A 26,832-nucleotide genomic window follows, 5' to 3' on the forward strand; every position below is an offset into this window, starting at 1 on the left:
AAAGTTCAATGCTAGTTGATTTATCCCTTTACTAACTGTTGCATTGGCAATAAAAGTAAACATGAAATGATGAAGTTGTTATGAATCTACCTCACACTGAATAGGCCAAAGTTTGTAAAATTATTAATTAATAGCCCATTTATCACAATCGATAGAACACATGAAAGTTAACCGAAGATCGGCAATTCGAATCCGGAAAGCACTATAAAGTATTCACGTGATAAAGGGTTCATAATGTGTTGGGCGACAAATCGTAAATACACCTGCATGGGTCGGAAAAAAATTGCCAAATATAGGTATTTCCACCAACCCATACTAGAACAGCGAGGAGTTCCAAATAAACTCCTACTGTTACTACCTCGTTAATTAAGATTAAAATTAACCTATTTTGTTTTTTAACATGCTACTAAATGTTTTTTTTCTTTTTTGTATTAAATTCGTTATCTAGAATGTAAATGAAAAATAGTACTCGTAGTTCGTGCTAATTTTGCATGGATTCGAATCTACGATTCTTGCGCCACAGATGTTCTACATATCCATTGCGCCACATCGTTTGATTTAGTCAATTAAGCTTTTGATTTGTCATGTTTGACTTCTCCTCACGTTTTTCGGCATCAAACGACCGTTCTTCACATAAAATGTGTTTAGTTTTTTACCGCCATTACTTTACTTTATTATTGAAGGAATGTATGTTGCAAATTCCATACCGTGTTAAACAAATAATACCTAGAACAAATAATACATACATTGTTAGATTTTTTTTTTAGATTTTTACATAAAATAAGGTTCTACATTAACATGTGTAATCCTATTATTTGTGATATGCCCGTAACGAAGAAGGAAAGCACTCAATGTTTTGTTTAGTATGTTATCAATTACATCACAGTCTTCACGAAGACAGATAACTCCGCTGATTAGTATATCACTCGCCGTTTGATATGCTTATTCTTGTTCAAACCAATCAATGGTTGCAAATGATTATCGCACGTTGATTGTTCTTTGATGTAAAGGTATTTATGGTAACTATGTATGATTTAGCAGTTAATTTTACATTACTTATGATGTTGAAATTGTAGAGCTACGTTTGTCATCAAGATATAATGTGTTGTCGTGAAGTTGGTATGTGTTGGCGATGATGTGCTGATGTCGGTGATGACTGGGAGCGGCGGCTCTCCCGACGACGACGGCGGGCGCACGCACGGAATGCAGCAGGCGGGGCGGGGCGCGGGCGGCTGCTGCTGCCGCGGCGACGCTCGCTGCTGCCCGCCGCCCGCCTCGCCAGTCAGCCGCGCGCCACCCGACACGACTGTTGTTCGAGCAGCGCGTCTCGCCAACTCCGCTCGCACGCAGGTATGTACACGCGACCTTCTCATTACTTCATACACCCGTCCAAAACCGAATAGGTGGGCGTCGTAAGAAGCGCCCGACCGCACGGTTTTTACCTTGCGATCCTGTCGCCCGGTGATCAGAAATAGCCGTTGACCGCTCGAACTAACCATTCTTCCTCCTCGATAACGACGATATCTTAACCTTACAAATATTTGCAAAATAGGAATCTCTAAGCGACTTACCGGTCAACGCTTCTGTGGCTTTATCAGTGTTACATATTTATTATTTGTCGGCGGTGCGGTGAGGTCAGCGAGCGTGCGAGGCGATGTGCGCCTTATCGTGAATGGCGTAGGGTTGTAGCGGACTGCGAGCGCCGCAGCGCGTCCGACCTCGGGTTGTTCTCTGTCTTTGCTCTGCTCTTGCGTCGTTCCTATTTACTATAGGTTTGAGATATCAACGCTCTCGTACCACATTTTTGTTTATATACTTAATGTAACAGTTGACGAAATACGTTCTCTGTTGCATTAAGATAGAAATAACAACGAAAAGTACCTCCACGAGATCATTTTTAAAATTTAGCCGTCACTTGTTGCTTTGGACGGTTAATAATTTGTCATTTGTAAATTCAAATGTTACGAAACATCTTAGATATCGTATCGTACCATAAAAATGGCAACTTCGTTCTTATGTCAAATGATTAGATGACTGGTAAGTGGAAACGTGACTTACCCATATAAGCTTGTTAACTGTTGAGTATTTTTACACTACAATCATTGTTTGTTACATGTATACAACATCTACGATAATGTTAATTCCGCGTGACTACAAAACCTACTACCGCTTAAATGCTACTTCCATAGGACAGAACATAGTAGTAGAATATATTTGTAATACGGTGCGTGTAGAGTTATCGAGGGATCCTACGCCCGTCCGGTGTTGTCTTCACCAGCACCGCGTTGTGCGTGTATAGTAATATTGCATAGCGCAAGGTAATCTCGCCCTTACATAGATAAAAACACGTCATAAAATGGCGTGATGTTACGTTTGTACTTAGTGTACCCTCGACGCATCGCTCAACAGCTCTCGGCCTCGTTATATCCAATTTACCCTAAACTCGCACCAATAGACGACCGCATTAGGGACATATCTGCTTGCCAGACTCACGGTATAAACTATTTTTCGAAACCAAGGCAGGATTGAGATCCCGTCGCCCAAGAGAGTGAAAGATGGGGGTGGGTGAGAGGGTGGTAGCGTTCCCCTTAGGTCCGCAAGAGTGGTTCGCCCCGGACTAGCAACTAGGATTTGCCAAATCTGCAGCTTTTACGGCGAAGCTGTCCTATAATTTCTTGTGTAATGTGTTAATAAGGTTAAATGTGTTGAAATCTTTCGTAGGGCCTTTATGCTTTGAACTATTCAACCACGATAACAAGTCCAGCGTAATCGTTTTAGTTCATACACCTAATTAGCGCATCTTTCTACGTCTCGAATATAGGTAAGGTTTCATGTCAGTGCGCAGACTAGCTATCGTGCTAATGCCAATGCCATACCGAGTTACGCCCCTGACACACCTTATAGATTGTGTGGCTTATTCTTTGTGCAGGCGCTTTGATTTTAACACATAAAGAAAATAATGTACTTATCTAAGTTATGATCACGTTTAATCGGATATTATGATCAATCTGGAGTAAGAATGATTTAATATACACTCAATTCTGACAGTGACATGTCTACCATAAGTTCAGTCAGCATCTTTTGTTTAATATCATTTACAATATGAGTCCTACTTATATTTTATATGGTTCTAATATTATTATAAAGCCTTTAAAAATTAAGTTTAATGCATGAAACGTAATTTATCGTAAACTTAACATATCACAAAATATTTATGTGTGTCATATTTTCGATTTACACAGGAAGTACAACTATAATAATATAAATAACATAAAAGACGAAAAATATTACGGCGATATTTTTTCCTAACGGAAGACTGCCGAAACCCGATCAAGGACATATCCGAGTTGATTACGTAATTGTCGTCTGCCTCCGCTGTTTTCACGCAAAGCACCTAGCGAATTCAATTTTGGAGAAATATTTTCCTACACCATTACGTTAAGTACAAACGTACAAATAATTTTGTCAGCTTTAAAAATTTGTAATATTGAAATGAAATTATAAATAACAGAAAAACAAACAACAAAGTTTAAAAAAAAGTGTTTAAATTCATTGTTTGTTCTAAATTTATTGATTACGAAAAAAATATTTAGGTACTTATATTATGTGTCGTGCTAGTTCTTTCAACGGGTAATTTCTGCCAATTTAATGTAGCGTGCTACAAGAAGTAAGCCTCGATAAAACCTTACCTTAAACAAAAGTACAAGGAATAGACATGAATATAAGAATAACTTATATTTCTCAACATTGTTTAAGGATAGAGAAAATTGTTGAAGATCTCTTAAATTGCTAAGAGCTATCAATCATTATGCTTTTAGAGTTACATTAATGCATTGTCAACGACGTTGCGGCAAATCGCGTATTGAATAAGATACCAACTGCACCTGCATTAGATGGTCGAATAATTCGCATGTGTCGTGGTGAGATTGTTAGGCGCACCTCGGGCGGCGTGCGGCAGCTGCATTGCAGCTGACAGACTTGTACTTTTGCTCGTTTTGCAGCAACCAACAGAATCCTGCACACACCATATCTGTATATATGGACAACGTTGAATGTCCTTATTCTAACTAGCCTGATCCTAACGTCTGACGTTGGTTAATACTGATTAATTATGAGCGACGCGGACGAATGAATTAACGAGATGGTGAACTCGATTGTTTTTTATCCTTATAAAGTTTTTCAAAGGTTTTCGTCGCAATAACTAACATAATGTTTAAAGATTTTTAATGTCATTTTTATCATTTGTTTTGGGATACGATGTTTTTTACTAAAGAATTTTTTTAATACTTACTGTTTATTTGTTTAATTAGGTTTATTCGTATTCACATCATACGTTTTTTCCGTCTTGAGGTTAATTGATGATGTTTTATAAAAATCATGAATATAAATAAAATAATAAATACTATAAAACCAAATAAAGATGAATGTAGTTGGGTTTGTATAGCGTAATATTTAATGTTAGATATTTTAACATTATTTGTAACAGAATAAAGAAAACATTTTTAGGTAAATATAATTTATAGATTTATGATTTATAGAAAAGTATTTTTTTATTTTAAATGACGAAAACACATTTTTTATTTTTTAAACCATTTCTGTTTTTTCCTTCTTTATCTACTAGGTAACACAGTTACTAAAATAGAAAATTATCGATATCTAATTTCAGTTATATTGTAATGATCGAGTTCTAAACATAAATCTTAATTAATTGCAAAATTCAAATAATTATATGGTACTATTTCCCTATTTGACTAACTTCAGTATCTCAATTTTCCTTATTGCATCCTACAAATAACTTATACCTAATTGATGCGTTTAGTTGGAAACTACAATTTTTACTGAAATAACTATCAATTCCCATTTATCCACATTCGTTTTTTTTTTTAACATTAATATAAAACAGAAACTTTAGCCCTTTTATGGATTGCGTGTTTTCGTCCCAAAATTTATCAAATTTCTTTCTGTAGAGACGCAGCATTACTCTCAACATTTATAGTTTAGCCATCTTCAAAAACTGAAGAAAACTTTTAAGGAATATTATTTTCACTGTTCTATTAAATTATAATTATCAATATTTTGAATGACAGTTCCGATCCTATCAATTTTGTAAACTTAAAGAAGTCCAGAGAAATATTATATGAAATTGTATTGTTGATGATACCAAGTAAATCGTTCCCTTATACAATCGTCATTATCTTACTCTAAAAGGTTACGTGGAATTACGTTAAAGAAATGATAATTTGTGAATACTTCCAAAATAGAAACCGAGATGGCCCAGAGGTTAAAACGCGTGCATCTTAACCGAAGATTTCGAGTTCAAACCCAGGCAAGCACCACTGAATTTCATGTGTTTAAAATTAATCTCGTGCTCGGCGGTGAAGGAAAACATCATAAGGAAACCTACATGTATCTAATTTCAACGAAATTCTGCCACATGTGTATTCCACCAACCCGCATTGGAGCAGCGTGGTGGAATATGCTCCAAACCTTCTCCTCAAAGGGAGAGGAGGCCTTAGCCCAGCAATGGGAAATTTACAGGCTGCTAATAAATGAATGAACTTCAAAAATATTTACAAAAATATTTGACATAGTACATACCATCTTTTAAAATTTTCATGTAGGTAGTTATTTAATTAGTAATATTTACATATTATACTGTACAGCGAGAAAATATACAAAACGAATAAAAATAAAATATGTTACAATATTATTAGTTCAGCAAAGATTTAAAATTAGAGGTTTTTCATTTATTTTATGAAGGCAGACGATCAAATTAGCCTGCTGGTGGTCTCCATTGCCGATAGACTATCACTGTAAGAAGAGGTTTGCAATTATTACACTGTTTAAGTACCGCTTACCACGTGATCTAAGATGTTCATCCTTCAAATCGAAACAGTAATATAAAGTATTGCAGATTGGCGGTAGAATTATTGGTAAGAGTATTCATTTTTAATTAAAATTAAATTACATATCTAGTTGTGTACTGAAAGAATAAACAAATATAATTGAATCAATTTTTATTTTTATTGTAGTCAAGTTTTAATTTTGTACAAAAATTTATCAAATTATCTTGAACATTGTTACCAAAAAACGCAATTTCTTTAATATTCAATTTTATTTTCTTTTCTTAATATAGGCTCTTAGTATTACAATACGTACACGTACTTAGAGGAGTGTTTCGAACATGGTTTTAAAGTTTTACGATTCGATGGTTAATAATACTGCCATTCTAGATAGCGCCGAATCAGACCAGTTTGTTGTAGCCTTAAGTTATGTAATATTTATTATAATTTTAAATGATCTCGCTAGAAGAGGTGCGCTAAATATTGGAAGATGAGACATATTTTACTTCATCGGTAGTGGTCATTTCGTTCCCCATACCTACTACAATGTTTTCGAAACATTGATAGATTTTATTTTATTATGTTATAGTATATATAGTAATTAGCAGTTTTTCCCTAAATATGTATATATTGCCTATATCTGAAAAGATGTATGTATGTGTATTGTACATTTTAAATGGACTATTTTCTTTAAATTTTCATTTGTTCACGTAAAATAAATAGACATATCAGTAATATATCCGGGTAATGGGAATCATTGCTTGAAAAAACTTGTATTTTATGTATATCAGAATAGAACATTTATAACGATGTATACTAATATAACTATTTGCATACTATACAGTTCACTAAATCTTTATTGCTTGACTGTTTCGATCGTTTGCATAGAGATATCGCTCAATATGCTCGTGATAATCTGTATCTTTATCGTGCTACACGGGAAAGATTACTCAAGTCCTTTGTAACAGCTCAAACACTGTAACGTTATATCCGGCAAGTCGAAGAATGTGGACATGACTCGGCTATGCGTAATGTAATACGTAGGTAGGGGACCGTGGGTAGGCGTTGAACTGCCGAAGAGACGGGGCGGCCCCCGTCATTCCCGGAGGTCTTACGATGTAGACTAGGGGGTTACTTTCCTGCTTCGTTTCTACACATACAATTACAAGGCCGAGGATGCGAGGTCGCCTCTTATTTAGCTTCACTCTTCTGACCGGCAATTAGGTCAGCAGATAGCAGACGGACTCAATTGAAAGATTAATTATTACAAGTATAGTTTTGATGCTTAAAGAGATGTTGTCAAAAATATATTTCATATACGATAAACCTACACTAACTCCCTTCCGAGAGATAATTATTTGACACTTTTTTTTTACTAAGAGTTGCCTGTTTTTATTACTCTCACCTACCTAATATAGTACCTAATATAATACGATAACTAACGTCATCATTTAGTATAGTCAAGTCTATAACTATAATTGAAATAATAAAAATTACGTACAAAATAGATAAAAATGCCTGAAGATATTGAGGCAATAATTATGTTATAAATTGTTTTAGAAAATATCCAATACAATAGCGATGGATTTTGATAAATCACATTTTCTTTGTCGTAAATTAAAAATATCTGTACGTGCAGTTTTGCACATAACTTCGATCGAGATGCTGAATCGACTGACAGCAATGGTACTGTCATTTAACTGAGATATCGTTATCAACGATAGCCTTGCTCAGGGTATTCTGTGAAGCCACATAGAACAGCGTTACTAATCACTTGTGCGTACGTACGCCTTTCTCTTTGCAATTTCGATTCACATGGCAATTAAATGCGCTCAAAAAGTTAAAGTACTGAGTGAAAGCAATGTTTGACTAATTTAGTAAACAGAATTGCAATGATTATAACTCATAACTTAATAGATAATATTAGTGGCGAAAAAAAAGGATAGTCAGCAGACATTTCCAATTCAATAATACCGCTCCCCTGTAATATCCGCGTCACTGAAACGAAAAGAGGTCGTTCGTGTTCGCGCCAGCCATCGCACCCAGCCAACAATGAAGAGCGGCACGCGTTGCCAGTGCTATATTCAACAACTTACTATACATATAACAGTCTGCGTGCAGATAGACGGCCGCATGGCGCATGCTTTGTAGGCGGCATGTAATATATGCGTGGTCGCTCTCGACTGACTCTATATCCATGTGTTGTCGACGCTTGGCTCCGAACGGGCGTCGCACTCGCATCGCCGTGACCTCACTGCGCAGGCGCCGCTGCCGGTCGCAATACCTAAATATGACCTAACCACGAACGTTCTTTTGATATACTAGCGATGTTATTTATTATCTCTTACAATAACACTTATCAACTTTTATTTTTACACTTATATGAACGATATGTAATTAAAAGTTATTGAGCATATAATATAACATAGAAAATTGAGCTCCCTTAATCATACTGATATGTTCGATTTAGTTGTTTGTTTGCGGTTGTTATTTGGCACATGGTGCATTAGATTCGAGGTGGCACGTTTCTTACGTAGAGTACGAGGCCACACAACACCTGACAAGATAGCAGCTGGCGGCCGGCTGGTTGCGCATGGGCACAACGAAACTAGTTTCCAACCAAGCAGACGTTTCTAAATGACATACCACCGACAAATAACCTTAGATAATACATCATTGTAAACGTAAATTATTTCATCTGATTTTTATAAAATCATGGAATAATTATTGTTAGTAATCGATAATAATGTTGTAATATAGCCACTGTATTAGATGCTATTAGAGATTAATTTAAGATATTTTCTATTGTGTTATCGTGGCTATCGATGGAGCGGCGGTCCATTACTTCGTCCACGAGCGTATTTTTCCGATGTTATGAGATTCGCGAAAAGGCAACGTACCGAGTTCGCTAGCGACGCACTGTAGTTGTTTACACGAGTGGCTGTAAGTAGGTATTATATAGCTGTACATAGACTGTGTCGTAAAGATACTATATATATGTAGCTGCGTAGGCAGCGGCGGCGGTACCACAAACCCACGGCGACGGCGTTGTCGGACGACCCTGATAATTTGCTGCGTTCACGTTACTTCAACGGCTTCTTACGCCACAGAATTCCGTTCTTCCTAGGTTTCTGAAGTTTTATGCAATCGATATGTAGACTACTTACTTTCTGTGCAGTATTCATGCATTTTCAAATAGCTTTCAACAATGGTATATAAATATGAAATACTATGATATTAACGGCACTTCGTATTATTATTATAAATAGATAATTTATTATAACAAAAGGAAGTTTTTTGTTTACAATATTGAAATCATATACATAAAAAAAAACATTGTGATTTTCGTATTGTTTCACATAGGTGGTAGTTGGTACAGATACATGTAATTGTAAGTTTTCTCCGATATGGTTACTTTTAGGGATCTAAAGGAGATCACTAACATTTAGAGTACATTGCGGTTTAACGAGACATGCAAATGCACGGCAATCTGTGTGGTGTTACGGTTGGATGTTGTTTTCTAGTGGCGTCGTCGATATTGACTCATAATGTAAATCGCAGAAGTAACTAACAAACAAGTCAGCGTGACTACACTCATGCACGAGTCGATCGGTCAAAGCGAAGCGTCCATGACACCTAAATGAGCGAGCAGCACCTCTGCTATCTGGTGCTTTGATAAGACGCATTATCTGCGTGCCTCGGCGCGGGAGGGACATGAATTGCGATCGGTTGAATGTTGAGTGGCGCATGTCGGTTTCGAGTGACTCGGGGCACAGCCGACGTTGCTCGCACATGTTGCGGAACGTGCAGGCGGCAGAGGGGCACGCGGGGCGGAGGACGGGAGCGCCAGGGACGGCGTCAGGCGTCAGCACACCGGCTCACCGCGGCACGCACACACGCGCATCACCGACACGACGCCCGCGCCCGAAGAGCGTCATTGCGCCTTATCGTAGCCATCTTTAAACGAGCACGATGCACGCCACCGACGTCGGTACGAATTCCATTTGAGAACGCTGTTGCCATGATTGCCGTCAACAACTGCACTCCTTTCATTGTCCTTTATGAACGCGTCGCTTGGCTGCCACCTCCTTCAAGGTTATGGTAATTACCTGTCGGACCGGTGATATCGTCGTGTACGAAACTTCATATTTTTATGTTTAGATAGGCATATTATTTTTAAGTATTATTGCTACAAAAAACTATTTATTATAATATCTTATTAATTTAATTAACTATGCTAAATTTGGTTTAAGATAGATTTAAATGCATCATTATATCGTGTTATTGCTGTATAGATGTGTAAGCCGCCATAAAAGATCATTCGTTTGCGCTAAGTAGGTAGGGTACATGTCACCTCGAGTAAGATGTTCTTGTGGCTACCATCTGTACAGTATCGATCCCCGGTGGGTGGAGTGGGTCGACATCCCGTCGAATTCATCTCCACAACGACGGTGGTGTTAGTTAGGCTCTCGTATTTTCCAGCCTGGAGGCTGTCGGGCGGTTGATAAAGGAAACTGCCTACGTAGTCGGCCCCTAGCGGCTGTTCGGTCGAAGTACGGAATATGTTGTCGTGCGGCTATATATAGATTGTGTTGGCGAAGCTGCGAACTGCGACCGCGCCCGCCGCCGTCGCCGCCGCCGCACCGCCGCACCGCGTCGACGACACCGCCCGACGAAAGGTCAATTGGCGCGCAAATTATTTGCGTCGCAAAATCCGCAATGTCGCTTACCATTCTACAGATATACCTACATTATAATACTCCGTATATTATTAGCCGGGAGACAATTTTAAATCTATTTCCTGTTGTGCCTCCATCGACTGTTGTCCACCTTAATAGACATATGACGTCGTTGAGTTAATATACATATGACTGCGTTGATCTTGATAGCGTTGTTGTAAGGTAGGAACAACACTTTATACATTAAGACTTAATGTGACGTTGATTAGGTATCTATCATCACCCCATGGTGATTTTGGTAATGCATCTAGATTAGGAATGTTAATGAACGGTAAACGTAATTTCAAATGTCGTCGCTGTTAAAACTGCTGTTTCACTGGTTATTAAACAGTCTCGATAAGTCTGTCACGTTAGTTGTGCTTCGGAACGGGTTTGATACAAGAAGTGGTGAGACTGTCGAGGTCGCGACGAAGCGAACGCTTTGACACACTAGTATTGCTTATTTGCAGCTATGGTTAGTCACGCTTGGAGCGACTAAGCGGACTGCTAACAACTATAAGAGCATCGTTTGAGACGAATGACACAACTCGATATATAATGGAACGTCACGTGTTATACTACAGATCTGCAGAATCGTTTCCTCTTAGTCTGACTCATAATTTTCTAAATAATATTGAGACTTTTAGATTAACATCAGTTCCATTACCTTATTTATTTTTTAATGGTAACCACATACCTAAATATATTTCAACGCACGTTTTTATAAAATAATTTATTCATTCAAACTTTATATCACCTGAAAAGCAGAAGTCCTCGAAACCGTCGTTATATTAACTGACTGAGAATGTAAAATTATTTATATTTTTGGGCGATTAACACTCGGGTATTTATTAAAAATAAAATATCTCAATGTGCTACAATACAAAATAATCTAAGGGATTCCTTGTGCCTGTAAATTGTAATTTCATTCGCTCAGTTGCCATTCAAACAGAAACACAGCAATAATCTATTTTGTTGCTGAAAGGCGGTGGAATAATTGTAAAATTAAGTCATGGTAGGATACTTAACGATAGCTTCTTGCGATTGCTACCATATAGCTTCCATATACTCAATTCATTACTCAATAATTATGAACGTATTATATAACTCTGAAAGAATTTCTGGTGTTGCTATAGTTTTAGGCATCTCGAACACTCTTAATCATGGATTCTGGTGCGACCTCGTTTAAACTTTGCGACCCATTTTTTACCGTCGCATAAGATAGAGCAGTAACGCTTACGTTTCTCTTTTTTTCGCAAATTGACCACGTATTTTTTAAATAATAATTTGAAATATTCATTACAATTATACGATGATCCGAAATCTCATTTAAAACGTATTTGTATAACACGTTCTAATCAGGTCTATCAGGCGAAACAAGATTGATTATTTGATCGTATTGTTTTAGTGAGTTATTCAATCATACAATTTTACGCATAATGATATATTTTAAATTTTATAATAAATTATAGTCTGGCCAGTAATTTATTAACTCGCACACGTGTATAACGTACATAGTTTAGGAAGTTTGCCAGTATTTTTTCGAGTCTGTCGCTTGCCTTATACAACTTACAATACAAACAATCAAATTGATGAACCTTTAATATTCTTAAGAACGCTATGTAATTATTTAAGTTGCTAAAGAATAATTTCGGCCATCTTACACCAGTTGTTGCAAACAGTAAAAGACGGACCTCTGTGCGAATATGATGTACATTTGAAAGTCTATATCATAAAGCTCCCCCTCTCGTCTGTTTGTATTCATTTACGCACTAAGCCCAGAAACTACTTTATGTATTGTATTTACCTCTAATATTGGTTATTGTGCAAATTAGATGTAGTAATGTTGGTTACTTGTATTTTAAATCGGTAAAAGCGTATTCGAAAAAATTATATCGTGTGCGCTGAAGATTAAAGATATATGAAATATGATTAAATTAATACTATACGCCCATTCAGTGTAACCTGTGCAGAGTTGGGACGAATAATAAGTCTGTGACAAGTTTACTAAGGTCATTCTATAAAGCAGTTAGTTAAATCAAAATGATTTAACTCTAATTAAAGTATCGCATAGCTTTCAAAACACAACATAATGTATTTAACGCTTGAACCAACTAGCATCCTTTTAGAATCTAATTTAAGTTACATAACAATATATTATTCACGCGGGAACCCGTTCGTTGATATACGTCGACGTGACTTTATGCGACCGCTATGATATTGGAGATCGCGGGATCGACTCGAATGAACTCCTGTGCTAATGTATGATTTAACGCCATCGAAATTTATCTATTGTAATGTGAAGAAGTAATCATAGCTCAAATTGATACGTCATGTTTGATCAAGCACGTTATTCTAACTAATATTATAAATACAAAGGTTTGTTTGTTTGTCACGCTTTCACGTTTCAACTACGCTACCGATCGTAGTGTAATTTGATGCTTTCGTTGTCAAGGACACAGAAAAAGATATAGGGTACCTAACACCTGCACCCCGCCCCTCTCAGTCTCAGGCGAAGCCGCTGTCGAGTACTAGTCGTTTATAAATATGGGACGCTTTACACACCGCTCTACCTGCACTGGGCCCTACGTTGTAGAGTTAAACTATACTTTTTAACGTAATAGCAGCAGTAAGTAATAATAATAGAAATGCCGAATTACTTTATAATTTTATGGATTACTATACAAAAGGTGCAATTTAGAATTTGCGTGAAAAAATTTAGTATTCCAAAAAGAACGTAAAACAATAATTTTCAAAAAAAAAATCAGTTAAATTCTGTAGGATTTTATTAAACGCCTTTTTCCAAAGAAATAAATGTTAAGAATTTTGTAATTTTACCAAAATAACTATTATACTATAGTTTGGAGACGTAATAACTAAATAAATTATAATTAATTTATAGACGTCATGTTCAATAAATATAGACCGTGGCTTTAATGAAGCAATGTTCCTGTTCTGTTAAACATACAATATCGGATGAAAGCAAGAGTTTGCTGTCCTCCATAAGTCCCAACGACTCGATATGCCCGATGCTCGCGATAGGGGTCGAACTTGAAACATGCGAGAGTGAAAGGAATACTTGATTTTATTTTATGAAGTACCGAACGTCGCGACTCTAGAGTTATTATTGAAATGTTACAGATTATTACATCTTGTATTTTACAAATTTTTTACATTGTATGATATGACAATATTTATTTGAATATCAAACAATTGCGTAATGTTTTTAAAAACAATTTGAAGAACCTTTATTAAACATCGATAGCTGTGGTGTTTCGTGTGTACTACTTCCAGTAGTGGTTCTTCTGTTGCTTTCGTGTTTGTGGTTTTGATAAACGCTATCAGTTCACAGTTCTGCACCATGTGTTTTTCCATTTTGAATAATGTCTTGTGCTCGCCGGTCAGATATTCCGGCTAGATGGCTTGCAAGACAATTCTTTGTCTTTAACATTAAATAGCGCTTTTAAGTGAGTGGTTGCTATTTTTACATTCATTGTCATAATAACACACGGGCGTCACCCGCATCGTGGCGCGGTGTGCGAACATTGTAAACACACGTATGTGAGAGTACCTACATAGGTAGAGGTTGAAGCCCGTGGTAGACGACATCCCTGCATCCCCGGGCAGCGCCGGCTGTACGGCTCTATAAATACACAGCAGGTGTGGTGAGTGAGCGGGGAGCGGGGCGCGCGGGGCGGGGGCATCCGCCTCTGCAGCGCTCCAAAGCGTTCGCAGCGGCCAACGGACCTTAGCGACGCCATATCGATTGCGAGGGCTCCCCCTGTGGCGCGCCGTCGCTCATTGTGCTCGGGCTGGGATGCCTTCTCCGGCGTTTCCTGCCTCTGGCTCGTCAAGTTGTCTGTGCGGACCCGTCCCTCGCCCCGCAACCCGCCTCGGCCTGTGCCGGTCTCACCAGGACGTCCGCCAGCTGCTTCAACTGCATAAGTGCTTACACGACGCGTACTCGATTTTTAAGTAGTTCACCCCGCCACTACGAAGTTGTTACTTGTTGGCTTTGACTTGGTTTCTTAAATCTCACAAACTTTAAACATGCAAATCTTTTTTCTTAATATTATAAACAATCAGATTAAAAACAATTATAGTAGCAAATATTTCACTCACCTTAATTTACAAGTAACAAAACCGTGGTCGTTATTGCAAGAATTTATGGAGAACAATAATGATTGAAAATTTCGCTATATATTTTTTGTATTAATCTACAGTTAGTGGTTAATAAGTCATTAAGTAGCTAATAATTTGTAATATTACTCTATTAGGTAACAATTAACGGTATAAATAACAAACAAATAACTAGCAACAATAGCAGCTTTACAGACATTTAAAAATAATAGGTTATTTTTATCGAATAAACTAATAAACATTTACATTTAATTATTTATGATCAAACCATGAGACAACGTTATTTACAAATAAAATATTCTAAAATATTCTTAAGTTAAATACTGCATAATAGATAGGAAGATATATTACGACGAAAGACAAAAAAGTATACTTATGTCATGAAACAATTCTTGCTATTTGTTGATTTAATTATAAATAATAAAATTAATATGAATAAAAAAACAATAATGTTGATGAATGGAGATTAATATTTAATTTAATTTATTTTTGAAGACTGTTATATTGAGTAAGAAGCAACTCGTGTAGTTTATTCGTCAAGTGAAGATGTTAATTTGGTCTCGTTGCCTTAACTTATTTTTTTTTAGTGAGTATTTTACCGCGCCCTTCAAATGTCGTACGCAAGCTTCACAAAACCATACATGCATCTTTATGTTAGTCTTTCATTGGATTATGTATTGTTAGTTCGACTACTGTTGCTATTAGTAATGGACAAGGACAAGGGTAATGAATTTAAATAGCGCTCGCTAGATGGCGCTTAAAACTTTTACGAAATGTTTTGTAATTAATTTGTAATGGCTATCTCAACACTGAAACGATTTTGATTGCATTTGTCATACCAATATGTATTTCGTTAATTGTGATAATTACTAAATTTAGAACTTTATTAATTTGCAAAGATAGCTAATTAAGAAAATTATGTAAAATTGAAAAGAAAATATCGCCATCAAAATAACACATGTTTCGTTTCAGACGTATTGATTTAATAGTCGGTAACATATATGCGTTTATCATGAATGATATATACTTAATATATATGCGATTAAAATCCCATCAACACTTAATAATAATAAGTTATTATTATAGTATTAATTTACAAAGGAGAAACGGTTATTATTTATACTGATTAAAGTAATTGGTAATGTTTCGCTTGTTTAGTCAAGGTACACCACATTTACCTCTGCACCTTTGACTGTCAGAAAAGACTTCAACGCTGTCTACGGAAATAACAAATATATACCGAATACAATTATTTACTATTCACGACGTCACTTCAGATGTAATTTTATTGTTATTGATATCATATTGCAATTAGAAGGTCAACAACCGAAGAAATATATGTTTTCTATAAAACTTTGTGTAATTCAAACAAGATTAATCTGTAGACTGATATAATTTTTGATTTGATCAAAAATTATGATATAGACGTATAAATAGCTTATCTTTTACGCAAAATTTATGATTATAAGCCACCGCTGTGACTAGACATTGTTATTTTATGTTTTCTTTTACGTTCTTAGTAATTTGTAACATTACGGATACCTTGCTTTTATACATTACGTAACGAATGAGGACTGCCTCAGTGGAGGTCGCCTGCTGCGTCGACTCCCCTAACCGCGCTCGGTGTCGAGGAGGAGAAAAACATAGGATCATCACAACGGTCGGCGGACCCTCCGCACCCGTCCCGCGCCCACGCGCCCTCGGGCCGACCGCCAGCCGCCACCGGCGCTTGCCGGTCGCGGGTCGCCTCATCGCCTGCCAGCCGGCCGCCTCATTCTGCCGGCGACGTTCTCGCGCTTCGCACACGCGGTTACGCGACCGCTGCTGCGCGCTTCTCGCCTCGTCAGTGCACGACACCGCGCCCCTCGCCGCACGCCGCGCCTCGCCTCCCGCCGCAGACCCTTGTCTCGGAACGTTTAACCGACACCGAGCATTGTTTTGTTGCAGTGGAGTATGCTACAACAGATGTCCTCGCCGCACAGCGCGCAACTCGGCGAGGTCGCGACTCTCGTGCGCTCCCTCGAAGGCCGCCTGTGCGGCGACGCATCTTCGGAGGCTTCCTCAGATGCCGCGGAAGATTGTGAATTACCACAGTGCAAGATAAAAAGAAACTACAACTGCACCAAATGCACATTTTATACGCAGAATCCACGCGCTTATCTCGTGCATACTCGTGACGTGCACTTTGAAAAACTCAAGATTTACGATTGTCCACATTGTGTATATGCTTCACGACATCATCAAAAACTTACAAGACATATCAAAATGGTACATGAAAATTCAGCTTTAAACAAAGAATCAGATACTCTACCATCTACATCTGAAAACTTGGAACCTCTAGAAAGAATGGAAGAGATGTTCGAAGAAGTAGAGGATTGTGATGACTCGCAGATGGATATAGATGATGATAACGAAGAGTCACTCGAGCGCTCATTTGATGCTGAGGCAGTACCGCCAGGATTGTCAACAGATAGAAGTAAATTCTTTTCTTGCAGTAAATGCAACTACGTTACCCACATTAGAGCAAGATATACGAAGCATGTAAAATATCACTCAATGCCAATGATTAAGTGTACTATGTGCGATTTCCGGACGCCTTACAAATGGAATTTAGATCGTCATATGAAAAACCACGGCGGCAACGGAAGCTTCCACTGTTCTATGTGTAACTTTACCGCTGATATTAGACAAAGTTTGACGGTACATGAAATGAATCATCACACACCGCCTGCTGGTCAATCAAGTTCGAGTCGCCGTCGCAACCGGGTGGGCGCTAGTGACATGCCCACTTATGTCGATATGACGGACGGAAACACTCTCATCTTGAAAGAGGAGGAAGGGAGCGGAGACTCACGGTCCTCACACTCTGCATCGGTGAGTGTCGCGTTGAGTGCAGAGGCCGCGCCTAGGGGCCGCAGTGGTCGGTGACGTCATGCCTCTTATCACTCCGGCTTTGCGGAGTGACTGCTCTGCACTCCACACGGCCCCTCGCGCGCTCTTGCATCATGCTTAGATCTATGCATGTTGTTCAAGTTTGCATTGCGTGCATGAAAATATTTGTCTACAAAGTCCATTGTATAACGCAATTAACACTCGTATTAATCATCGTCATAATAATTCTTTTCGATACTAATTTAAAGACATAATACTATTACATAAATAATGTTTTACAGTAGTATTGTAAACATACGATTAAGTAATAAGAAAATAATACTAAACATTTTGATGCAGAAAAATAAACTCACCACATATAATAGCGGCTAATTATTATCAATATAGGTAAAATGTCTTATCTCATAAATGTTTATGTGTATGTTTTGTCTATATTAAAACAACTTAAAATTTAAAATGAAACAATAGGAACACAATTTATAAAATAAATTTTTATTTATAAACATTTTTTATATAAAGGAATAGGCAATCACAATTAATTTTATCAAATATTTTCATTACTAAGTAATATTTTTTGTTTTGTAATATCAATACGAGGTATGCGCTCAGAGTGGGGAAGACAATAGTCCAAGTAAGGATCGAACCTGCGACTTTACGAGTGCGACTACTGTTGAGCCGTTTACAATAATTCTATTATCGAGGCAACAAGATTCTATTATTGTGAATCTTATTCGTAACATCCATTTTTTTCATATTGTTTATTATTTTGTTCATGCATGAATAACATTGAACGTTTTCAGATGTTCTTAACTGTTTTTTTTTATAAAGGATGAAAAAATAATGTCTAGTCACAGGCCTGTTATTATTTTAATATATTAGATATTGCCATTTTCGTATACGTATTAGATACTAAAAAAATTTAGGTACTAATGAGGTAAACCATTGTCAGTTTAAATTTTTATTGACCAGTCCTATTTTAAAATATCAGACTATAGTAAAATAATAGAATTTCGTTATTTTTTTTAAATAATAGTGCCCATGACAACGGTTGTTGTAAAACTAAATTGTAAAGAATTTCTGACGTTTTTAAATAAATAAAGCTTAGATGAAGATCAACTTTAGAAATGGATCTGAGATTGAAAAAAGATATATGTTCAAAATATTATGTAATTGTTTATTATCTTGCACGAACTTCACAACTTCTTTGTTAATTAGGTTAAAAATCTCGACTCTGTTAGTACACTTTTTAGGGATAAACAATACATACACATTCTAATGATGAATAATTGAATGAGATGGTAATTTAGTCTTCATTAAGTTTGATAAAACTAAAATTACAATGATATTAAATTAATAATTTTAAATATCCACTGTATTGCATCGAATACAACAAAGAAAAAGTTAGGTTGTTTGCACTTTTAAAACTAAGCAAAATTGTATTAAACAAATCTTTTTAAAATATTTTTGTTCTCTTTTCAGGAAATGGGTCTACAGTACATGGACAAAGACATCGTGAGTTGTAATAGCGACTCTAACGAGGCTTCATCTTCTGACGTTGTAAAAAGTGAAAATTTGCACAGTACAAAAGAAGCGGAAAATGAACTTACATCGGATGAAGCGAAAAATCAAAAACAATGTAAAAAAATACCAAGACCGATTCCACAACTCATTCCATTAAATGCATCAACGCCAAATCAAAACAAAACACTTCCTGGAGAACCGCCAGCTAAAAAATTTAAGGAAACTACATCTCAGTCAGATAGTCAGAAAACTGATAATATACCTATAGATATTACTTTAACTCCAGTAAATAATGTAGTCAGTAAAGATACTTCTAACCGCAAAAAGAATGAATCATTTTTTGATCGATTAAAAGAAAGGTTATTAACAGAAACTGGAGAAGAAGGTTCACTTATATGTAAAAATTGTGGTTTTGAAAGTAAATGTTTGTCGGAACATTCTGTCCATGAAAAAAACTGTACATCTCAATCAAATCGTATGTTAACCAACGCATTACATCCAAGCTTAGGCTCGACAAGGTGCCAAAACTGTAGACATCGATGCAAATCAAGTGCCGATTTATACATACACATGCAAACATGCGGAAAGAAAGATAGCAAATTTGAACATGCATCAGAAGTAAATAATCAAGATAGCAGCGAAGCTGTGACGGGAAATCAAGAAAAGGAATTAGAGCCACATCCAATGGAAAACGTCGTTTTTGTTTGGAATAATATAGGCCACGACTCAAATAAATTTGATGTACCATTAGACATAAGTATTAATGATGATTCCACGATGCCAGAACAAAGTAGAAGTTTTGATCCTGATATTGCTGATGATAATGAAACTATGAATCTATCTCCTAGTCAAGCAGTTGGGAAAAAAGTTTTTAAATGTCCACACTGTCTTTTCTGGGCATCAACTGCTTCAAGATTTCATGTTCATATAGTTGGGCATTTAAACAAGAAACCGTTTGAATGCTCTCTATGTAAATATAAATCAAATTGGAGATGGGATATCACAAAGCATATTAAATTGAAATCGGCTCGAGATCCTGATCATGTAGAAGCAAAAGTACTTATGACAGACGAGACTGGAAGGCGGAATTACAGTAAATATAATAAATTTTTAGCAATGCCTATATTAAACGAAAACGGTGAAAATGAATTTCATTACATTGATCAAAATACATCTGTGGACACTGCGTTAGACGATGACGCCTTTAGTGATGTAACTGATGGAATGAATACACCATTTGAAATGCAACCTCTTAATTTACAAACTCTGAACAGTGATCACAAATATGAATTAGATAACAGAAATCTCGATGCTAAGAAACCTAAAAAAACCCTATGGAAATGCAAAAAATGCAATTACAAGTTAGTATAATATTTATTTTAAGTCTACATATATAGTTTTTAATATTTCTCTATCTCTATAAGTTTATCTTAATATTCATTAAATAAATCAGAAATACAATATGTTTGGGTGTGTATGTCGGAGAATATATTAGATAGATGGTTTTTTAAATTATAATAAATGTATATTATTAACTTTTAAAATCAGTACTTCGAGGAAATTTATACATTAATTTTGCGATTCTCAAAATGTTTATATATTTCAGAGATTCATCAAGAGAAGCTCTATTAGAACATGTTCGTGAGCACTCCAAGCCGGATGAGTGTTTGGAAGAAACAAAACCTGTCATTAATAAAAAACCCGAGAACATGCCTGATCCAGCCGACTTGGCGTATAGATGCGGACACTGCAACCAATTGTCTAATTGGAAGCATGTTATACAGGTTAGCATACACATTTAAAGAAATAATATATAAAAAAACTGCAATAAAATTACAATTTACTAAATGTGTAGTAAGCATAGTAGCATACAATAAATTATATTATTATATCATTACAATTTATAACTATATATAAGTAACTTCGTTCTGAATGTTCTTTATACGTAAAAGTTCAATTTACGATTGCTATTGTATTGTATATTTGATACATTGAAACATACATATATTTATATCGATTTGTGCTCTGTAATTTTCATGCCAACTTTTTATCTCTACCTAATTATAAATATGAAACCCTTGTAACTGTTTGTCTTTTCCATTTTCAGAGACATTGCCGATTAAAGCATGATGGAGTGATCAAAGTCATCACTACAGTAAAACCAAAACCGGACATAAATGCAATGTCAGCAAACGACATCAGTACTGACACTTGCACTAAATGCCCATTTAAAACAAGTGATAAGAATACGCTTATGGCGCATTTACAACAGCATCAGCCTTCGCCGCAGTCGATATTTAAGTGTTACTTTTGTCCTTTCTTTGTGAAAGACGAACACGAATTAATTCAGCATCTTGTTTTACATGGAATTACTGACCCAGAAGATTATATATCAAAAGCAATGGGATGCAAATCACCCTTACCGGAGCAAGGACCCCATGCTTTACCAAACACTTCATCGACTAAAAGACATAGATGTACTGAATGCCCATATGAAACTAATAGTAAGTCTCAGTTTATGTATCACGAGCAATTCCATCGATTACCGGCTGATACTCCGTATAAATGTCAAGAATGTAATTATAGTGTTTCAAAAAGGCACTTGCTTCATCAACACATGCGGGTTCATGGAATTATTACGAAAAAAGGTGAAATTGAAGCTGAATTGGAATCATTTTCATCCAATTCTAATCAGGTTGATGTACAGTCTGAGTTTTCAATGAACCTTGATGAGATTCCTTTCGTGTGGGTGTCGGCTAAAAATGAGTTTCACAAAATGTATAAATGTCGTTACTGTTCGTACGTGAATTCACAAAAATGTAAAATTCCAAATCATGAAAAAATACATTGTATTGTGTTTGAAAATAGTGATATAACAATTTATAAATGTTTGGAATGTAAATTCACGTGCGATAATAAAGGGAGATTATCGGAGCACTCCAAAACTCATGGAGAAATATACGGCCGAATTTATTGTCCTGTTGAATCAGATTTACCGGATGAAGAGCAAATAGCTAAGTTGCGTAAAGTGATAGACAGAGAAAAAAATAACATGGAAGATGAATTTGTTAAAGAAGAGGAAAATCAGAACGAGGGTAAAGAAACGAAAACATTATACTTCTGTCAGAAATGTCCAGCAAGATTCTTTGCAGACAGTGAATTAAAAGTCCACGATAAATTCCATGATTTAACGTTTTCAAATAAGTGTAAGGCTTGTGAATTTTCGGTACCTCAAGAAAATGAATTAAATACCCATAACTTTGTACACACCGATGAATATAACACAAAAACAAAAATGCTTAAATTCGTTCATAAAATTCATAGTCTTTATAAAGAACCCAGATTGCAACTTTTTCATTGTCCACTTACATCAGACGTGACATGGGTGGTAGCTAATCCAGGAAAAAATTATGAATTTCATGAAACTATAACCAAAAAATCTTCAGATACAAAACACGTGCCAAAACAGTACTTTTGCAAAGAGTGCCCTGCAAAGTTCTTTAAAACTTCTGCATTAAGTTATCATATGGGACTACATGGAGGAGAAGGTGAACATAAATGTAAAAAATGTAGTTACGCGGTTAAAAATATTGGAAACCTAGCTAAGCACGAAATATTACATGAAAATGAAAATAAATCTGCTACTTGTGATTATGAATCGGGTGATGATTTAGATTATAAAAATATACCTCTATCAGGAACCGACTTATTCCAAAGAAAAACAGAAGCACAGAAGAGAGTTTTAACAGACAAAGATAAGCTTGTAAAGCCAAATGATCACTTCCCACCAGTGCTTCAGGCTGATCCTCAGTTTGGATATTTAATGCATGGTAATCCAGAATTCATTTATCCTACTTACCTTAAAAATGGACGACAGAAGGAAAAACGTTATAAATGTCACAAATGCCCTTCGGCATTTGAAAAACGTGAACAATACAAAATTCATTTATCGTTGCACGGTTCAAAACAAAGATACAAATGTGAATTATGTGACTATTCCGTAAAATATTATGCTAATTATGTCCAACATATGAGAAAACATCAAATGAATGACGAAGCCCAAGCAGAACGAAAGAAAGATGTAAATGGATACGTAGAATCTGAAGTCGAAAATACTGAAAATAAAAAAGATGAGAGTGGTGATAACATTAAATTAGCTATTAAAACTATGCCCAAAAGGCCTCCTCGAACTGATTTTCAACAATTTTCAATTAGTGATCAACAAACCCTTAGATTATTACAACGTCGTCGTTCTATGAATCATACAGGAAAGGACGCATCTACTTCTGAACTTTCTCCCACAAAGGACCGGAAACTACACATGTGCCTTTTATGTCCATACACGAATCAACGTCAAGATGCCCTTAGTAATCATTACAGAAGGCATGATGAAACTGATGTCCTCAATTCAGGCAATCATAAATGTTCATTTTGTGATTTAGTAGTGGTGCAATCGCATTTCCTCCGAGAGCATTTAAAAACTCATTTTAATTATCAAAAGAACTTAACCCCTGAGTGTTTCGTGGCTAATGAAAATGTTACTTTTACTGTTACAAAATTAGAAGAAAATGAAGAAAATCAATCAACTTGTGATCTCAAATTAGATATGCTTAATCAAAATAGTATGTGCAATGAAAACAAAATATTTGTAAAAATTAAAACAGGAGAACTGTTTGTTGAATAGTTTATACAGTTATATAGTTTATAATATAAGTGTAGATATAAGTTATTACAGTAAGCAAAATTATTACGGACATAAAAATAGTTCCATAAAAAGGAGCCAAAAAGTGAAACTGTCGATATTCACCAAAGTATAGCTTGCCATATTAGTTTAGAACACTTGGCGAATTTTTCGGATCATTTTTGGGTACATAACAAGTTGCATAAATAAATTATATCTGGCCAGTAACAGGTAAAAACTTTAACAAAATGCAAAACTACTTTCTATTGTACCTATAATCATTACCTAAATCAATAAAGGATTTAATTAGGGATCAATGAAAAAATGTAATTTTAAATCAATTATATTTTTGGAGCATTGGATAGAACTGATCAATAATAAATCGAAGATGATTACAAAAAGATCAATTTTACTCAAGAAATGTGATAAAAATAAAGTATTTCATTAAGTGAAATTACCCATTTATAGCATCAATAACTTTGTTTAGATACAGCTAATGTGTGTTTAATTCAGAAATGTAATTTGTTTTTTAATAGTGTTACAAGTCCATCCATTACATATTTCAATATATAATGCTGAAATATGGACTATTATTTAATGATAAAAAGAATTTTACTGAAGGTACCTAAGAAACTGTATTAAAATATTTATGGAAATTACATTGCTTAAAAATATGTTACTTTTATTATTATATTCGAAATTAAAAACTCAATTACTATATACTTAAAAATATAATCACGAAATTAATACTTCTTTACTTTAGGGTCAGCAATGATAACAAAATTTCAGTTGCAATTATTTTAAGTCGAATGAATGTCTGTTTTTGATAAAAGATATTTACTTTAACCATTACAATTGAATAAAATACGTTTTTATATCAGTTATTATAATTTTATATAAGAATTGCATTATAGAGAATGTGATTTTGATCAAAAATTTTAAACTTTAAGCAGACAATAACTTTTTAACATGACTTGATTTCAGTATAAAATTTAAAATACTATCAGCAGAAACAGTCACTCTTTGTTGTGTATGTATTTATTTTTAATAGTGAGTAGGATATTTTAAAAACATATTTTTGCAGACTTTTTGATTGAATTTAAAAAGTAAGAAGCTAGGCACTGTCAATCCAATATAAATATAGAATATCATTTTAATACGCTCTTAAGAGCACATTCCTTTTGTGAGTAAAAGAATGTAGAGAAATATATAGCAATGTGATAAAAGTCCTGTAGTTTAAATCATTACTGAACCCACCCTTAGAGTGTAAAAAAAATTGCCAATCACTTAAAGCAGGTTAATTTATTAATTAATTTTAAAACTAAGATCCTTATCTACTTCACACAATTCCATTTTCAATTATAGCAAAAAGGTCAATGCAATGAAATGGGAAAACAATTCATAGTAAAAGTTAAGAATATTTATTTGATACACCAGTGTATCATACAATAAAAGATACACTATTTCTCTAAATATATTAAAAGCAGTCTTAACAAAACTTCCAGCGATTGCCACATTCATTGCATAAAACAAAAGTAGTCATAGGTTCATCTGAACTTCTAGTTTGTAGTTGATTGTAAGTACAATTCTTCTTCTTGCATTTACCACATTTGAGCATTTCTGTTTTAGTACCCTGTACGGTTGCGAGTTGCGCGTCATCAATGGCTTCTTTAATGAATTTCTCCCGAAGTTTTTTCATTTCATCACTCGCCATCTCTTCTGGTGTCATTTTGGCAAGACGAGAAGCAGCAATGACTCCATTCAAGAAATTAGTTCGCAATGTAGGGTTTTTAGGATCCTTAAGGTTTGCTACTCGAGACCGGACCCGGTTTTTATACCTCATGTCTGTATTTTTGAACTCGGCATAAATGCATTCTTCCAACTCTTCAGAAAGTTCCTCAGGAGATGCACATGCATTAGGGTTTTCACCATCAATTTTTAATGCTTGCATCAACAATTCTCTACATTTTAGTCTGACGGCATCGGTGGTATTTGACTGTGGTGGAAATGATGCTGGTAATTTTTTGTCTTTCTCTTTTTCATCCCTTTTCTCTTTATCTTTGCTTGAGTCTTTCTTAGACTTTGATGAACCACCTGAGTCCTTAGATGGTGTAGCTGGTGTTGACAAAAACTTTTTCCAGTTTTTAATTAATGTTTTGCACAATGATATTACTTCTTCATCCTTACTGGACTTGCGTAAAGCATTCACTGTCATCCCTATCCTGGTTTTGGTAAGGACATCTAAGTTAATGGCCATTGTTTGTAGAGCCTTTAAAAGTTCCAATGCCTCTTCTTGACCCTACAAATATAAGAAAATATGCATTAGTAATTCATAAAACAAACCTAACAAGATTATTATATATATAGATAAATCACATATTTATTTACTAATTTTGATATACAGCTTTCTGTGTTTCCAATTTTATCTTTTTGTTTTTCTTTTACAGTTCATCTTAATCAGGTATCGTGCTCACGCGGTGTCGCTTTTATTTATGTTGCATTTCAGTACCTACTAAAATTATTGTCGTTCTATTATATACTATTACCACACCTACCGTGCCATCTTCTGATGTCATCTTAGTCAATTTCTTTTGTATTTTCATAACATCTTCTTCTACACTCATTTTTGTTTATAAAATGACAAAACTTGCTTCCCGCCTAATTCAACAAACAATTTATGAAAAATATTGGTAAATCGACCACCATACTACACAAGCATAGACTAGAAAAAATTGACACACCGGCTTAATGTCATTTTAAAACATTGCCATATGTAAAATTTATCGCTATGATTAAAAATAGCATTCTTCAAATTATTATTAGCCTAAAAACTAAATTTTATTGTTGCGTAAAGAAAAAATAATAGTTTAAAAATCTTTAAAATAATTTCGATTTAATATACCACCTTTGCAGAATTTAAAACGGCTAGCTTCCTCACTGGCAACGTAATGTCAAACTTTTTCACCATATATTTGATTAATATTATTTGTAAAGTTTAAAACGATTATCAGTATCAAAGATTTTCCTGCATATCCGG

At 35.4% G+C, this 26,832-nt stretch overlaps 2 protein-coding genes across 2 annotated transcripts; one reads left to right on the forward strand and one right to left on the reverse strand.

Annotated features, from left to right (window-relative positions):
- The first annotated feature begins 1,282 nt into the window (after positions 1-1,282).
- LOC125077201 (zinc finger protein 91-like) lies at positions 1,283-24,741 on the forward strand. Its single transcript, XM_047689057.1, has 5 exons — positions 1,283-1,350; positions 16,649-17,575; positions 19,073-20,475; positions 20,721-20,898; positions 21,222-24,741. The coding sequence occupies exons 2-5, from the start codon at positions 16,655-16,657 to the stop codon at positions 23,796-23,798; spliced, it is 5,079 nt and encodes a 1,692-aa protein (XP_047545013.1). The 5' UTR covers positions 1,283-1,350; positions 16,649-16,654; the 3' UTR covers positions 23,799-24,741.
- Positions 24,742-25,200: 459 nt separating this feature from the next.
- Positions 25,201-26,522, reverse strand: LOC125077203 (transcription elongation factor S-II). The gene is made up of 2 exons (XM_047689062.1): positions 26,351-26,522; positions 25,201-26,094 (listed from the first exon to the last, which is right to left on the reverse strand). Exons 1-2 carry the CDS (start codon positions 26,417-26,419, stop codon positions 25,285-25,287), a joined length of 879 nt encoding a protein of 292 aa, XP_047545018.1. The 5' UTR covers positions 26,420-26,522; the 3' UTR covers positions 25,201-25,284.
- Between the last annotated feature and the right edge of the window lie 310 nt (positions 26,523-26,832).

Source organism: Vanessa atalanta, chromosome 3, assembly GCF_905147765.1.
Source record: "Vanessa atalanta chromosome 3, ilVanAtal1.2, whole genome shotgun sequence".
NCBI lineage: Eukaryota > Metazoa > Arthropoda > Insecta > Lepidoptera > Nymphalidae > Vanessa > Vanessa atalanta.